The sequence below is a fragment of the Melopsittacus undulatus genome, chromosome 2 (genome assembly GCF_012275295.1).
Source record: "Melopsittacus undulatus isolate bMelUnd1 chromosome 2, bMelUnd1.mat.Z, whole genome shotgun sequence".
NCBI lineage: Eukaryota > Metazoa > Chordata > Aves > Psittaciformes > Psittaculidae > Melopsittacus > Melopsittacus undulatus.
The window spans coordinates 62,705,997-62,723,450 of record NC_047528.1 but is presented as its reverse complement, the minus strand read 5'-3'; the positions used below and the strand labels follow the sequence as shown (position 1 = coordinate 62,723,450).

The 17,454-nt window shown below is 37.1% G+C and overlaps 1 protein-coding gene across 1 annotated transcript in view; it reads right to left on the bottom strand.

The window, feature by feature from the left end:
- Positions 1-17,454, bottom strand: part of TGFBRAP1 (transforming growth factor beta receptor associated protein 1) — a 37,991-nt gene that overhangs the window by 11,340 nt on the left and 9,197 nt on the right. The window contains exons 3-8 of the mRNA XM_005151361.3: positions 15,245-15,439; positions 14,113-14,267; positions 8,905-8,987; positions 4,174-4,515; positions 2,802-2,859; positions 1,366-1,509 (exon numbers count right to left, since the gene is read on the bottom strand). Of these exons, the coding sequence (XP_005151418.2) occupies positions 1,366-1,509; positions 2,802-2,859; positions 4,174-4,515; positions 8,905-8,987; positions 14,113-14,267; positions 15,245-15,439 (977 nt within the window). The remainder of the gene's footprint in view (positions 1-1,365; positions 1,510-2,801; positions 2,860-4,173; positions 4,516-8,904; positions 8,988-14,112; positions 14,268-15,244; positions 15,440-17,454) is intronic.

Sequence of the window (17,454 nt, the reverse complement as noted above, 5' to 3'; positions counted from 1 at the left end):
CAGCCTATGAACCTTGTGTTGGGCACAAAAAGTACTGAACAGATCTGCACAACAGCAGAAAGAGAGACTTCAGCCTTTGCAGCAAGAAAGTCCAAGTCAGACACCAGAATGCTTACAACCTGATTAAATGTGATGATATACACAGAGCAGGACACTTCTATTATGACCAAAAGTTCAGAAACTTGTAATTGCATGGAATAACTGAGCTTTAAATCAAAACAGATCAGGTTGCAATGAGTTCAAGCTGCACAGGTTGGACATCCCATTTAACAGCATACCACACTAATGGATGCTATAAAGTAACTTTTTTTAATTCTAGGGGATTAAATTAACTCTTGTAGCAATGAGGTCTCATTCATGTTGAATGAAGGCTATTTACTCCACATCCCAGTGTACACAGACATGACCTGTCCCTGGAATCCTTTAAAAAAAAAAATAGAAACAGCAGCAACAGTTAACCTATGAAGTGATTTTCTTTCCCCACCCCCCATAATCTTTTTTTTTTTTTGAAGATCTGAGAATTATTTTGCCTAATATGAAAAAAATGAAGCATAGAATCATATAACAGTTAGGATTGGAAAGGACCTTAAGATCATCTAGTCCTGACCCCCCTGGCATGGACAAGGACGCCTCGCACTAAACCATGTCATCCAAGGGTCTGCCCAACCTGGCCTTGAACACTGCCAGGGATGGAGCATTCACAGCTTCCTTGGGCAACCCATTCCAATACCTCACCACCCTCACAGTAAAGAATTTCTTCCTTTTATCCAGTCTAAACCTCTGATGTTTAAGTTTCAACCCGTTACCCCTTGTCCTGTCACTACAGTCCCTAATGAATAGTCCCTCACCAGCATCCCTGTAGGCCCCCTTCAGATACTGGAAGGCTGCTATGAGGTCTCCACACAGCCTTCTCTTCTCCAGACTGAACAGCCCCAACTTTCTCAGCCTGTCTTCATATAGAAAGAAGGTGCTCCAGTCCCCTGGTCATCCTCGTGGCCCTCCTATGGACTTGTTGCAACAGTTCCATGTCCTTTTTATGTTGAGGACACCAGAACTGTACACAATACTCCAAGTGAGGTCTCACGAGAGCAGGGTAGAGGCATGCTGTTAAATTTCATTATACAGAATTACCTAAACTTTGTGTTCAATAAAAAAAAAAGGCTATTATCACTAGCAGTTGTTAAGAGAGGGACTTAAAAGAACTGAAAATCCTGGAAGTTTTCTTCTATTGATCACTATTTAACTGGCATTAAATAGTCCACAAAAATGTCCAAATAGCTATCAAGATGGAACAATGTTACTGAACACTCAAACAGCACTGCAGAGAAATACTGATATTCTGTGAGAAGTACACGAATTACAAACCTCTTCATTTTTCTGTAAAACCCACTCAGAGTACTTCCACACCAGATCTTGGTCTGAACAGAATGTAAGGAAGTCTACTATATATTCATACAGATCTGAACGTGTAGAGTCTTCAATGTCTCCATCAACTATTTTCACCCATAACTGCAACAAAAACACACACAGATTAAAGTGATTAAAACATGTACAAGTTCTTCCAACTCAAAAGTTCAGTAAGCTACTACAAGACTTAGTATTATCTACTGGTACCTGTGAAATTAGAGCTCCTAGGAACACCAATTGTAAGGGCCCTCACTGGTCACTAAATTTATGCCATCACAGGCTTCTTTTGCACCTGCCATATTCAACTAATTCAGACCCTGTATCATGTACGTTCTCATTCTAAATGACTGACCAAATACTTTGTGAAGGTACGCTAACCACAAAGAAATCTTTTGGTAAAAGTTATTTTCTCCAGTGGTATACTTCTCATGCATTCTGTGCACAAAAATGACATAAACAATTTAGAAGAAAACCTGACATTATACTCTCCTTTCATTTTGACTCAAGAATGTTAACTACCCTGTGAGACTGTTTTCATATACATTGTAATTGGAATTAAAAGGTGCCACATCTAGTAAACCAGTTCTGCTATAAACCTTGTTCCTTGAAACAAAGAAAAATGTCTTGCACATCATGAAGATCCTTACTAGTTTTCTGCTCAGGAAATTACTATTTACATAACTGACTTGAATGCATTTGACAGCGTTACTGTGCTTAATGTATTCAAAAAGCCACACAGTAAGGCAAACTACTTAAGGTACTGGATATGGTTCAATACATTCATGCTATTTATTGATCAAGAATACATAAATTTTTTTGGATTAAGTTTTCCATACAGGAATAACAAAAATGTTTAGTCTGTAGCTTACAGACCACTGCTAGTCTCAGTGACATCAGAAGGGGGTGTCCTGAAAGGGATTATAACCCTCCTGAAACCCACAGATCTTTCAGAATGTGTTCACTGTCCATCATCAAATACGGAAACTCTGCTGCCAGTGTTTGCCATGAGATTACAATACTGCTTTGCTGTGTGCATACAGACTAATCAGCACAGGATATATTGCTCAAGTCCCTCAAACACCTTTTTACATGATCTTTTGATTATTTTAGCACTTCTGTCAGTCTTTTAAGAGTACAGACATACGTTGTGGTATGCACAGTCTTTCTTTAACAAAAGCATACAAGCATCTAAATACCTGTAATCTTCATTAAGACCTTCAGGTTTTTCACATCTAGCGTACTAAATTATTCAAGGAAGTCTTAGCATAAATTTCTCATATATACACATCACTACCTTTCAAACAGATAAATTAGCACCTCAGATTTTTATCACCTCAGAGGTAAACAGGCATTTTGGAATGTTTCACAGATGACACTAAAAGCTTTATTCTAACCTGAAGTGCTGTAGCATCCTGACCATTGTAGTGATACAGGAGACCAAGTGCAAAATACCTGCATATAAAGAAAAAAAATAATATTAAAAGCACTAGATCTTTCCTACCAACTTCATTATGGCTTGAGTAGCACAGAATACAACAAATAATTGCTTGCAGTGACATATACACAGCCATGTCTACACTGCAGCAAGTGTCTGTAGGCTGTTTCAGAATCAAAGGAGAAAAGTTCTGTCCTGGAAATGTGGCCATGTCTTCTCCTGTCTCTAAGGTATTTTCTAGTTAATAGTTCCAACTTAAAAAAATGTATCAAATTTTGAATTTTATACACAAATTTAACACACAGTTCCAAATAATAAATATTTCTCCAATAATTCATAAGGTGTCATTAAATCACATTTTTGTGATGCTTTTACTTAAAACAGTTTTCCTAACAGAAACATTGTTTCTTTACTGCTGCATGAAATCAAGGCAAGAAGAGCTTTGTACAGTGCCATTACAGAGAGGTTTTGTGTACTGTAATAAAAAAACAGGTGAAGATCTGTAACAGCTGTTCTCATGGAACAATGTACCCTTTACATTTCCAGAAGTTTGCCATGCAAGCCAAAGGTACTAAGAGAATTTAACGAAACATCTGAAATAAACAAAACTACCTTAAATCTAACCACAATTACAGTCTCTGCCTCACCACTGTAGTTGCTACTACTGCACCACAGTTCAAAAAGATTAAAGAAACTTTAATTTAATTAAAGAAACTACCTATAACTGAGCTTGTATTTCACACATTTACTATCTAGTCTTTCCTGCTTAATGACAGTCAATTCTCCACCTGCTGGCATTTCCAATTTGAAGTCATGTGCAGTCATCTTAAGCAACTTCCTTTTGGTGAAGCGATGGGAACAGAGAAAGTAAGCAATTCAAAGATCTTCTCTGAATAAGCAACTACAATTTTAAAGCTGCTAGCTGGTTAACAGCTTCCACTTAAGGTAATGCATGCTTTAAGGCATCATTTCATTCTGTCTGAGTACCACTACCACATCAATTCAACTCTTATATCATCACAAGGGCAAACAAATATCTTTTTCCCCCCAAAATTTGTAACAGTCCTTTATGTTTGTGCTGGACACAGAAACTTTCAGGGTGAACTCTGAATTTACCAGCATAAGACAGAATGCATTTCCTTTACCTCACACTGTCAATTTATACCTTTTCACCAGCTTTTTAAATGCCGGTAAGTCAGACCAAGTTGATCTTTTGGACCTGAAAGCACAGAAATTACAAGGATCTGAACACACAGCTCTACAAGCCAATAGCATTTAAGACAATACTCCCTCTCGTGTCAAAGGTACAGTACTCAAAAAATTCCACTCACTTTTTGTGTTTTTCCAGCCAGGCAGCACTATCTGTTAAAAGACAAAAGTTCTCCGAAACTAGCAGATCCAGCAGGCTCTCATGATTTGCCTCTGCATATAGCTTGAGTAAAGCTGTGTCAATATCTTCCTTGTAGCCATTTGCCACCTCAGTGCTGCGGACTTCATTCAAATAACTCATGAGGAACCGTTTGCATTTTGTCATCTTCTCCTGGTCCCCTTGTGTCAGCTGGTTTAGGTCCGCATACTCATGCAGAGGGGGATGAGACCGTATAAATGAAGAGGAAGTAGGCAACAGGAAGGGGTAGAGAGAGATCAGCTCCCGGACATCAAGCTGGCCGCTTCTGCAATTACAGTGTCAAACTAGATGAAGCAAAAAGAAAGAAAAAGTATACATAGGCACAAAAAAATAACATACTGGGAATATGTGCTCACATATGCTTAGAGTCAGGACACTAACAGGCTGTCTAGTTTCTAAAGTTAGTGCCTTCTACGCTAGAGAAAATCTATTCAGACCAAATCTGGATTTTTTTTTTCTATTTCTATACAAACTTGTTTATTATTGTTTCTCCTCCACTAGACATTGAAAGCTCTGAGAATTAGGAGATGGGCCAGTGTTTTGCTTTTGAGATCCCACAGCTGTTCTGTGGCATTAACAAAAAAATGGCTGAATAGCCTTAGTGCAGTTCCTAGGAATGTCCTAGACTTCATCCATACACTATGGGAGCTAGTCTTCTGACGGAGGCAAGAAAAAAAGATGCAGAATGAACCCTTTCAGGGAAGCCACAAAGACTGTGCAAGTGTAATTCTGTAGAGAATAGCAGCTTTCCGTAGAAAACTAAAGCTTTCAGAACACCTTTTTGCATGATGAAAACCTTTTCCCCAACCCTGAAATGTACCAAATTCTTCTCTCTCACTTCTTAAGGAGGTTCTGAAAATGAACCATGGATACTTATTATGCATCCATCTAACCAGTAAGTAGTAGCCTACTGTACAGGCATAGGTCTTGGGTGTCCATCTATGTCAAACACTATAGAGTAGCTTTTCCACGTCAGATGTGAAGGGGTTCTACACTTTATTCAGGAGAAAACCACAACAGATATGCTACATGAAACATTCTTCTTTCAGCCTAGATAAAAGAAATTTCTCAAGCATTTGGAGAATGCATGCTGTGACAGAAGAGTAAAATAAGATTTTTTCCACACATGGTAAAACTGCCTAATTTTCACAGCTAGAATGACTCCTCTTCCCAGGCCTTGCTTTAGAAGAACAGCAAGAAATCAGGATTTGTATTTTATTTCACCGTCACAGTCATTATTCAGAATTCATCTTTAAAGATGAGCATTCCTGAAATGCAGGAGACAGTGTTGTGAAAAAAATAAAAATGAACTGGCAGTTTTCTGGTTAGTTAGTATCTTGTTGCAAATATAACTTTTAAAAAATAGTTTGAATCTATCCCGTGATCAACAAACTCAAAATGATTTTCCCTTCAAAACCTTAATTGGAAAAAATTTTAAAAAATCCCCAATTATAGCCACGGAAGCAGATGAAGCAGATTTCTGCAGGCAATAAAGTGTGAATGATCTTCACATGTAGACTCATCCCTTCTCTGCTGTTGTAAACTAACTAAAGCAGTGGGACATGCCCGGAGCTGGCACTTCTTGCCAGACACAGTTCCAACACCACCCAGGAAATATCAACTAGTAGGAAGCACAGCAATGGCAACACTTACTTACAAGTTTAAAAAAAAGTAAATAAATACTGTTCTTTGGCTACAAAAATCTATACCAAGAGAATTAAATTCTGGAAGACAGCAGCAGCAAGTTTTAAAGCAGCAAGTATCCCGTTCCAGCACCTAGGGACTGCAAAGCATGGGGACAGCAACACAGGCAATAGAGGACCACAACAGAAAATTTCTGAATGCGGGAAGCCTTCCTGTAAGAAGAGGTTTAAATAGTAAGCTTTTCTGATTCCTACAAAGAGCTCCTACTGCCTAAAACCCACCTCTACACTAGAAAGGCCACCCTCTAACCAAGAGTAGAGTGTTCATGTCTACTTATGATGGAATGCAAAAGCAGACGAGGACTTTTTTTGTTTTGTTTTAGGAGGAAGAATAACCAAGAAGTAGCAAGTTCTGTTAGTGGCATGACCTGGTGGTTCAAAGAGCATTTGGGGTTTTGATATGAACTCATTACAGTAACCTATCTACAGCTTTGGCTAGTTCAACTACTTGTGAAAGGTTAAGGCCTGAGGACCACCAGATAAAATATGTTAATGAGAGACATTACAGTAGAAAATCAATCCTAAAGAAAGATTATTTTTTCCCTCCCTCCAAGGTTCTTCACTGAACATCAACAGGTTACTCAAAATTAATGCAGAAGCAAGGAAACTTGATAAATCCACAGAAATTCAAGTACAAACAATAATTCCCTTACTGGCTATGATGTCTAGTATTTGGAGATGGTCTAAGCTTCTGATAGAGAATTTGACCATGGAGACAGAGGAAGAAATGCTATAAATATGCCAGCAGATGAGCAGAAGTGTTTGCACAGACTGCCATTATCTTTCCCATTTTTTGTCTGAGCATCAGTAAGTCTAGAACAAACAAGGTATTACTTGAACTGGCTGCATCCACCAGGGCTGAATATCAGGGAACTTGGATTCCATAAAGAATTTTTCAAAGTCACCAAAATACTTTGAATAGTTTATGTATGGCTGGCCAGAAGAAAAGCACAGAAAACTTATATTTGCTTTCTCCCTCCTAGAAGACTTCAGCAATTCATGAACAGCTGTTCTGCTTTGCAATTGCAGCTATTAGAGGAAAAGAACATTCTGGAATGCTGACTCAGCTTCAAAATTCATGCTTGGCCAGAATGTTTTCTTGTGAAGTATGTTTCTTTCTGTAGAGGAGCTCTCACAATCCTGTTCCATGAAGGTCATTTGTCAGATGGACTGCTAGTTGGATGGAGGCTGCATAACTGATCTTGGCTCCTTCTACAAGGTGCTAGAGCTTCATGCAGGATACATTTCCCCCTTTCAGTGCTTTTAAAAGATCCTCAACTGCTACCAGCAAGACGGGGCCCCCCAGATTAGACCCCACAGGGAATTATTGCCAATCAGGGTGGAATAAAGTGATAGGAAAAAAGTCTGTTAGCCATAGTCAAGATAGCTGCGGAGCAAAATGAGTTTAGCCACCTACAGTATAAGACACAGTATAAGACACAGTATAGCCAGTACAATCTTGGCAAGCTATTTTACCAAAGCTGGCCACACTGAGAAAAATGAATAAAAGTGAATTGGAAATCCCTATGGAAAGGCTTTATGGCAATGCTGTAAAGGATTCCCAACAGTGTTCAGCTTGTAGTTCAGATATACAACACAGCAGCGATTAAGTCTAGTGTTTGGAAGATTACAAAGAGGAGGAAGATGGAAAATTGCTCACTAATGCCAAAAATTACAAGGTGATACAGAAAGTGGTTGTGGCCAAAACAGATTGCTAATAAATGCTGCTCATGCCCTTCCTGTCACTCCCTAATCTTCACTCGGTGTACACTGCCGGTTCAGTCCCAGTGTCTCCAATTATCCTGATGAGCAGGAGGCAAAGTGCCTCATCAATAGTAACATTTCTCAAAACCTTTCATTTCCCAGATACATTTCTGTAAACTCAAGGACAACCTTTTTCCTAGACTGTACTGACTTAAAATGTACAGCAAATAGTCTAGCCTTAATCCTATTCCATAGACTAAACTGATTTAAAATTAATTGATAGGACAAGGGGTACCAGGTTGAAACTTAAGCAGCAGAGGTTTAGACCGGATATAAGGAAGAAATTCTTTACTGTTAGGGTGGTGAGGTACTGGAATGGGTTGCCCAGGGAAGTTGTGAATGCTCCATCCCTGGCTGTGTTCAAGGCCAGGTTGGATGAAGCCTTGGGTGATATGGTTTAGTGTGAGGTGTCCCTGCCCATGGAATGGGTGTTGGAACTAGATGATCTTAAGGTCCTTTCCAACCCTAACTATTCTATGATTCTATGAATTTCAGCAGATAACAAGGAGAGTTATTTCATGTGGTCAGCATGAATTACACTAACTCTGGACAGCACCCCATCAAAGAATGGGGCGCAGCTAGCAAAAACAAAATTATCAGGTAAAATAAAGATAATTGAGCAGCATTTTTTGAATGAAAGTGGAGAACCAAGGTTCGTTTGTAAACAAATGACTGCTGAAACAGCTAAATCAGGAAGGTTAGTACACACTTCAAGAGCAAATGATCTGTCTTCTGGAAAAGGCCTAGCAGAACAAGTATTAAATTTAGTATCAGCATCCTCAAAAAAAAAAAAAGTAACTGTGTCAATAATATTTAAATTATAGCTAATATTTAAATCACAACTTTGTTAGATTTCTTTTACTAAGGGAAAAAAAAAAAGAACCAATCAATGTTCATGCTGTAAATCACAGCAGAGGCTCAATAATAAAGCCTTGAACTTCATGGACATAAAGTAAAAACTTTGCTACTGTATGCTAGTATACCCACCCCCCCCAAAATACAAGTTGCATTAACTCTTCAGTTACAAAATTAACTCAATGTTACTCTGTTCTTACCCCCAAGAAAGCCATTTTATCACAGTGAACTCATCACTACATCATAAAACATTAAAGCAACTGAATTTTTAAACCTAAGAACATTAACTCCTCATTTAAAGAAGAGAAATAAATTTCTTGTCACAAAATTACCTGAAGAGTTCTTTTGCTTCAAGGAACTGAAGCTGTGCAAACTGTATAAAACCTGCTTGCTGCAGGATTCGTTTGTACATTACCTATGAAAAAGAAGGGAGGGGGAAAAGGTTTAATATTTTTGTAATGAGTTATTTATGTAGTGCTAGTCACTACTTCAAAAACTACCTGCCCAAACCACTGAACAATACAATCCTCAACCACACCTGTCAAGTTACATGTAAAATAAAATCTTGATCCTCTACATTTTAAATTGCATGCACCTGAACATGCTGAATCTGCTGCCCAGACTCAATTTCATTCACAAGTGTGAACACAACACTGATACTGAGTTCTTGCTAAAAGCAAAGTCAACAAATTAAAAGTTCAAGTTTTCTTATTCAAATAATCACTATCTGACACCAGCCTGACTTGCCTCAAGTTTTGGCTTGTTATATTTGCAAACACTGAAGCCAATAGTCATCCTTAAGTTCCCCATGATTCAGCAGGCACAAAGAAAAGACTTAACTGAAGGATGGTCCCTCTTGACCACACAGAGCCAACTTCCTTCCCATCTCATCCCATTTCAGCAGCAGCCTTGCTAGTGATTCTCATAGTCTCATCCCCAGCTGATCACCATATTTCTGACTTTCTTTTTTTTTTCTCTTTTTTTTTTTTAAGTAAAAATATTTCCAGGTAAGTTTAACTTATCCAATGCGCAGTATGTTATGCAATGTACACAAAAATATGGTTAAAAAGAGGAGCTCAAGTAAAACATACAAAAAACTGTCTTATGAAGTTTTACTGTTAAGGTCATGCCTAAACAGAAAAAAGTTTGCCAGTTCACAAAACTACTTTAAATGCTAGGTATTTATTTAGTCTGAATGGTCCATTAGTTAAATGAAACCCTCATACCCAGAATATTTCCAATGGCAAAGTATAACTACTAAAAGTAAGGAATCCAAAGTGAGCTCTGCAAAGTATCCACTGTTTATGACAACACTTGTACTTTGCAAATACAGATAGCTACCTTCACATGCTTCAGTTTTCCCCTTCAACTATGTTATGAATATACAGCTTTTTAATGTTTAACAGCATACATTAATTCTGTTACTAAAAACAGACCCTTTTTTCAAATACCCAGAGAGCTACAATAAATTAGCAATGTATTCCAGGCGGGCATTGCTGAACGGTGTCAGGCCTCAGGTAGGGTAGACTGATATTCTAATTGGCAATTTTTCACCTTGATTAAAGACTGTGGATTTACCAAAAGAAAAAGCTTGCCTTAAATCCACTTAGTTTGTGCATGTTTTATTCCCTTTACTAGCAGTTTATCTTAAGGAAATATTTAATCTTGACCATTAGCAAGCCATTAAAACCTACTGATTTGTAGGGCTGTGGGACTTTTCTTGTCCCCCAGTGTGGCGGAATGAAGGCGAAATTGAGAAAAGCTACCTGGCACACCTTTTCAGACAAACATAATATAAAAAAAAATTAACAATACTTATGACATCTTTATATTAATGTTACTATCCTTTACATCCAAGTATACTAAAGCTGAAAGGAAAATTAATTCCAGTTATAAAGTAAAACTACCTCAGGTGATTAATTAACAAAGTATCCAAAACACTTTGGCTATACAATTGTGTTATTACAACAGCAAATAGTAGTCTGTGAATGGATGAACACCTGTCTGGTCACATTCTTAAGGATGATGGTAAAGGATTTCAGTCTGCAACTATCTGCATCTTACGGCACCAAAAGAACTTCAAAACCTGGCCTCGATTTTCCCTTTCAACCCAGGGAGAGTTGAAATACAAATATTTCTCACCTTGCTAACCAGTACCAAAGTAGAAATTTTATTTCAGTTTTTAACTCTGCAATTAGGATCACTAATATTTACAAAATTTAGTAAATTACGACATTGGAATGAAGTTTGAATTGATCTAACACACTGTAAATAATGCTTTAATTGTAGAGCTTAGTTTGTACAGCAACTAGAAGATAAAAAGAGCTTGTTGATACTGTAAGTATAAGCCCAATGAATCTGTTTTAAATTTGAACTGATTAAGTGGCATTCATTTGCATTTAAATGTTGCCATAACTTCATGAATCCCTTAAAGCCATACAACAACAAAAAAGCCACTATAATGTTCACAGACACTTTTCCAACATTTTAAAGATGCACTGATGGGATAGGGAATAAACAGGTTCATTTTAGCCAAGATAAACACTAGACAATAAGATGTCCTGTGGTAAAGACTGTGGAAGTAACAGACCAGACTGTCTGTGAAAAAGTCAATATTCTCTCTCTCAGAGGTTTTTAAAAATGGGCTAAACCTATATGCCAACCACACACAGTTAACTTTTGTTCACGACAGAAAAAAAAACATCCTGAGTTATTCCAGACTTGCTTGCCAGAATAGCTCAATAGGCTTATTTTTTAGAACTACTAAGTTACACCCAGTCAAAATTCAACCTAATGTTTATTTCCCTAATAGTTTTGAAGAACCATCAAAGGACTTGAAGTGCTTTAGGAAAAATCTATATTGTTGACTGAATTTACATTAAAAAAATAGCTACAAAACCAGGAAATAAGATTTATATTAATTTGTATCTGAAAAAGCACTAGAGAACAGGAAGATGACTACTGAAGCTGTGATAGCTATAGCAAAGCCTTTCTAGCCTTTCAACTGCTAGAAAAAAACCCTAAAATGGTCAGAATTATCAACTAGATTGCCAAAAAAAAAGTTCTAGAAAGACACTTGGTCTTTTGGTCATTTTTGGGTGCTGTTAATGTTTGTTGAAACTAAAAAGAAATAAGGGAAAAAAATAGATACCTATGCAAGATGTGTGTCAATCTAACCAAGGTCTTCACTACCATCAACCATGATTTCTGCAAACTTCAGCTGTCCTGAAAAATTAATAAGCAGTATTCAGTCAGTTCATGGTAGCATGGTAGAAAAGCCTTTGTATTCTTCTACCAAAAAATTATATCCAGCAAAGCCATCTCCTTGCAACACTTTTGCTTACCCTTTTTTTTACCTAGCAGTAACTCCTGATGCTCAAAGACAAAGTAATTTTCATTTAATACTGCTGAAACAAATTTGAAGTCTGCAGGTACCACTGGTTAAATAACAGACTAGAGTTACTAACGCACAATCTGCTTCTTTCCAGTAACTAAATGTTGGCTGTACAAACAATTCTGAGAATACGATACTTTACTGTTTCAGTCCCACTATCATTCTGCATTACCACCAAATATATCTATATATTATATATTTATGCTGATATAAAGAGAAGGAGCAAGCCCCTGTGTATGCATGCAATGATAATGCAGTACTGAACTGCAAGAAAAGAAAACACAGGTTGTTCCAAAGTCAAGAACAGTCCAACAATGTGATGACTGAGCTCAAGTCACAAGATGGCAACAGCCATTGCAAACTGCAGAAATTAAAACAGCATCTGGAAAAGGGGGCACTATACTACATGTACCAGACACTTCCTATCACTTTTCTGTATGGCTAAATTATAGTGGCTAGATCAAGTGCCTTACTACCAAATCCTATGCATGCCTTCCCACTGCTCATATAAAATAGCAAAATAAAGCATTGAAAGTTTCAATTACTAAGGAATCAGTAAAGCTTACAAAATACGTATCTGAAGATGTCGATTTGAAGATACCTATTTTCAATCTGCTATAATCTATTATCTGAGGATCTCTCTTAGACAGGAGTTAGAAAGAAGTGACTATGTGATCAGTGAAAGTATGCCAAAGAAATGTAGCAAAAGACATGTATGGCATGTAATTGGGTTGAACTCCATCAGATTTATATTATGTGAGACTACAGTAAAAAAAAGTCTGATGTGCTTTCAACTAACCTGTAATGACAGCACTACGTATCAGAGGCAAGCTCAACATGCCACTTTCAACTAGATAAACTCTGAAAAACTGGACTAATATCTCAACAACTAAGCCAAGTTGAGTCATTTTAATATGAGTCAGTGGAAGACTCCAATTTAAGATGGCTAATCTCAGTTTACAAATACAGACTAGAATAGGCTACTATTTTGCTTGCAAGTACTATGTTTTCTGTTTTTCAGCTGTAGCACTGATTCAAAGCAACTGAACACCCTTAAAAGCATATTAAGTTAGCAAAGACATTTAATAATCTTGGAAACAGTAATTTAAAGTAGACAGATGATGTGCACATAAGTCACGAATGAACAGAAAGCAAATTATCAGACAGAAAAATCCTAAATACAAGCAAACTTTGGAGGAATGAGATTTTACATCACATATTTTAGATAATGAGCTGCAGTTCAACCTGTGGTAAAACAAAAAGACATCTCCCACACTAAATCTACATAAACTGGAAAAATAATGTGAGAATTACAGGTCATCATACATTGAAGATATTGATTAGAACATGCATTCTGTCCTCACAGCAAGATTTAAGTTTACTTCTTTAAACAGATTGTAAATGAAAAGTTGGAAGTGAAGATGCAAACCAAAACATGCTGGAAACTGAATTCTGCATTTGCCTAACCCTTCCAGTACTTCTGGGTAATTGCATCTTTGTAAAAAGATGGGAACACCTTTCTCACCAAACGTTTTACTTCCAGCAGCCTACCCAGCTGTTCATTCACCAAATGAGTTAAGGATAAAAATGAAAGCTGACAAAAATTTAATTTAATAACTACTTTTCAAGGGCTTGACCAGAATTTAAATGACAAGGAATTAGAAACTTCTTGACATTAAAAATAAAAATATCCTTACAGACAGAATCATTTTGAACCACTGCAGTTCTGCAATCACTGCAGTTATGTTCCTAACTTTACATCTTCCTAAACAAACTGAAAGCAATGCTACAGATACTATTTCAATGGTAACAAAATGCTCCAACAACTGAACTTAGTGCGAGGGAAGCATCACATGGGATTTTTTTATTGCTAGTTTTTCAGTTTTGTTTTAAATTGTTTTCAAGTTATACACATGAAAAAAAAAACCAACACCAGCAGAACAGCATTCAACCCTGCCAATGTCACAGCCTTTACAAGCACTACCCAATTCAGCAGCATGTCTACTTCCTCAGCCTGAAACCATAAAAGGTATTAGATTTCTTTTCTATGTAAATTCCTCCTCCACCTTCTCTGGTCACTTGACCATCATATACATGGTCCCACTATGAGAATTATGTTTTCATGAAAATTAAAGGAAGGACAGACCTGAAATTTCTCTTTTGGAATATTCCTTCGAGCTCCTTTTGCTAGAACAAGGGCTTCTTCCACTCTGTGGCTGGCTAGAAGATCCTGAATCTGTTTTTCCAAAGGTAATGGCACCAAGATATACACTCCCTTATTAGTAGCAACAATCACCTTTCCTGGGCAGAGAAAATGGACATATTCAGTTTACATTCTTGATAGAACCCCCTTCCCTGTTCCTGTTTTCAGAAATAGACTTTAAGATTTACCAAGATACAAAAAACCTGAATTGTGTTAAAGTTCCAAAAGCTCATCTCTTGCTACCGTATTTACCAGATAGTATAGTTTACCTGTAAACTGCACCTCAGAAATACAGAGATAATGGTAAATATATTTATTTACAGATGATATTCCACTCTGAGTAAATGAAAGTGGCTATAATATATCATGATGATCTAAGCTGTAAAAACCACCACTGAACCTACTGCCCAGATTCCACAGCACAGAGACTTTTAACTGCCAGATATTCCACAGGCTTACATTGTAAAATTGTAAGCTGTATGTTGAAGGTAGCAAGTAACATACATTTCATAGTGCTAGAGCTTGTAGCTCTCCTAGGAACAGAATGTATTAAGAGTTCTTAACTGAAGAACAGATCAAAAGAAATGTTTGTGGTTTTTCTTTAACAATTTTTTATGAAATGTCCCATTTTAAGCCTCTTACACAGATACTTTAGAAAGGAGTACAAAAGAACTCCTTTAGGAGTTAGGTTAGACCTTTGTCAGGACAGCCAATGGACAGATACCTGTAGCTCACAATTGTTGACTCATGAATTAACATTGCTCCTTGGAAAAAGATAATCAAGTTACATGAAGAAGCTCTAACCCCACAGACTCCTACCCAACAATTAACTTGACAATTAGAGCACGTTTAATGAGCATACATTTTGTTAGAAGCATGGAATTTTGGATGACTAAAGTTTTCCTATAATAATCTGCAGGAATCTAATCAGGAAAGCATTTGCTATAGAAGTTTGAACAAGTAATTTTTAACAGGTGCGTACTAGATACTGTGTTCAAAACACAAGCTAAGTGACCATGCTCACAGCAGTGGTTGTTCCAGAATTATTGATTCAAAGACCAGTCATTTTTAATACCTTCAAAGTCCTGTAGAATGTGACCTTCTTTAAAAGGCAGGGTTTGCTTTTGCTGCTGGTCCAGCATGCTGTGCACTGTAATGAACTCATCATCAAGAGCAACTACATAAGGAAAGCACAAAGCTGCTCCAATCACGTTCTCTGACCAGTGCACAGGGGCACGCTGTGAAATGCCATCTACAGTTGCAAACATGCCTAGAAAAAGGGAAAAACAAAGCCTGAGTATTGTGCTGGTTGAAGACTGTTGCCTTTCCAATATGAAGCATGAGTACCAAGGTACGGAAATAGTCTCAGAAGAACAAATGCAGTGTCAGGTGGCATGATGACAGCACATCGCACCTTCTTGGACCACACAGACCTGTTGGTTAGTTCAGTTCAATTTTTCCTTCACCACAGAAACAGACAACACCAAGAACTGAAGAGATGATTACTGAAAGAACTAGCAAGAATTTTCAAGTTTATTAAGTTCCAAGATTTTTAAATAAGAATTATGCCATGTAGCTTGAATTAATTTCAAAACATTGGTATTTAGTCAAACCCAGCATTCAAACAATATTCAAACAATACTGCCTTAGTGAGAGCTTCAGAACTGCACTGCCTGACCTATCTGGCAATACAGGCATATTTGTTCCTTGTAGAGTCAAATATCTAAAGAGCATTTTAGCTGACAGCCAACCATTTACTTGTCAATTCTGAGTCACTTCCTGCAAGGCATCTGTGTTTTCAATCATTTGAAAAGAATACAGAGGCTGCATATAAAGGTTTGTCCCAAAAGCCAAGTGCAAATTAAAGACTTAATATCCCAATGATACCTCCTATGTGGCCTTCAAAATAACCATATTAAATCTTCAGTTAATTTGTGGGGGTTTTTTGCCACTATCTTTACTCCTGTCTATTCTGACCTCCTTCCTTCTCCTGGCTTAATAAGAGTTTGACTTGCTTTTGGACAATGTGCCACTGGTCCTATTCTCCAGCTCTTTCCAAGGCACTAATTAAAGAAAAACTCCAGTCAAAGTTTTTGGGCCTAGTTCAGTAACCCTTTGCCAGCTGAGCCACACTGATGCATGATGTAAACTTCTGTTCTAAACATGGAATACATATTCCTTAAAATCAGTATTTTTATGCCATTAAAAAGACATGCCATGAAAATTCTTCTCTGGCAGGAATGAGCCACTTGACAGCTGGTAGAATAAGCCTGAGCTCTAAAGGGCAGAGGAGATTAAAAGATTATGTTATTGAATTTGCAAAATCTCTTCCAAACAGAGGATAATGAGGCATGGGTAGCTAGGCAAGAGGACCATCTTGGAATTAAAACCCCCAAAAAAAGAAAACAAGGTTGTAGATTTTTACAGAACTACAGTATAGAGGCTAAGCTTCTGGATCCTTTATAGCAGCGTTGAAATCATCAGCCCTTTCCCTTGACTAAGGGTGTAATACATAAATAGAATTTCACATCTGACTATTAACAAGTAATGCTATTTGCTTTCTCACTATAATGATCAGCTTTTCATTCAAAGCACCTTAGAGAAAATACTTTTGTTTGGCCATAATATATAATTCCCAATTTACTCGATAGATCTCGATATTCTTATGGATCAGAAATGGAATTTTATGCCAGACAGACTGCACTGTTCATTTTTAATGCTTTCCAGTTGTTACTCTGTGCTATAATTTCGTTTCAAAAAGTGGAAGAAAATTTGAGTTAAACACAAACTAACCAGCAGTAAACTCAAGGTTAATTATATTTGAAATATTAATTCTTAGAATTTTCTATTTCTATGACATTCTCAAAAAAATTATAAAATCCTGATTTTAACACCACCTTTTTCTTTTTTTTAAATGACAGAACTTTTTTTCAGGTAACATGAAAAAATCCTTTACAGAAGTGAAAGGATATGCAGAGCAAGGCACAGTATTTTTCCAAGTCAAAATCGCTCTACATTCCTCTGCCCTCAATAACTAGTGTTTCTGTCACAGAATGATGCACTTTCTCTTTTCACCCAGTTCTCACCTAAGGATAACAATATACTTGACAAATACAGTCAGAAGCAATGGCCTTTTTACAGTACAAGAATGCATTTGATTAAACAGATCAAGCCAGTAATCGTTTCTGTATTAAAAATACATATGCTATCTAAAGGTTACAAGAGTTATCCAAAACACAGCTACATTATTTTCAGCATCAAGATATCTACAAATGTATAGAATCA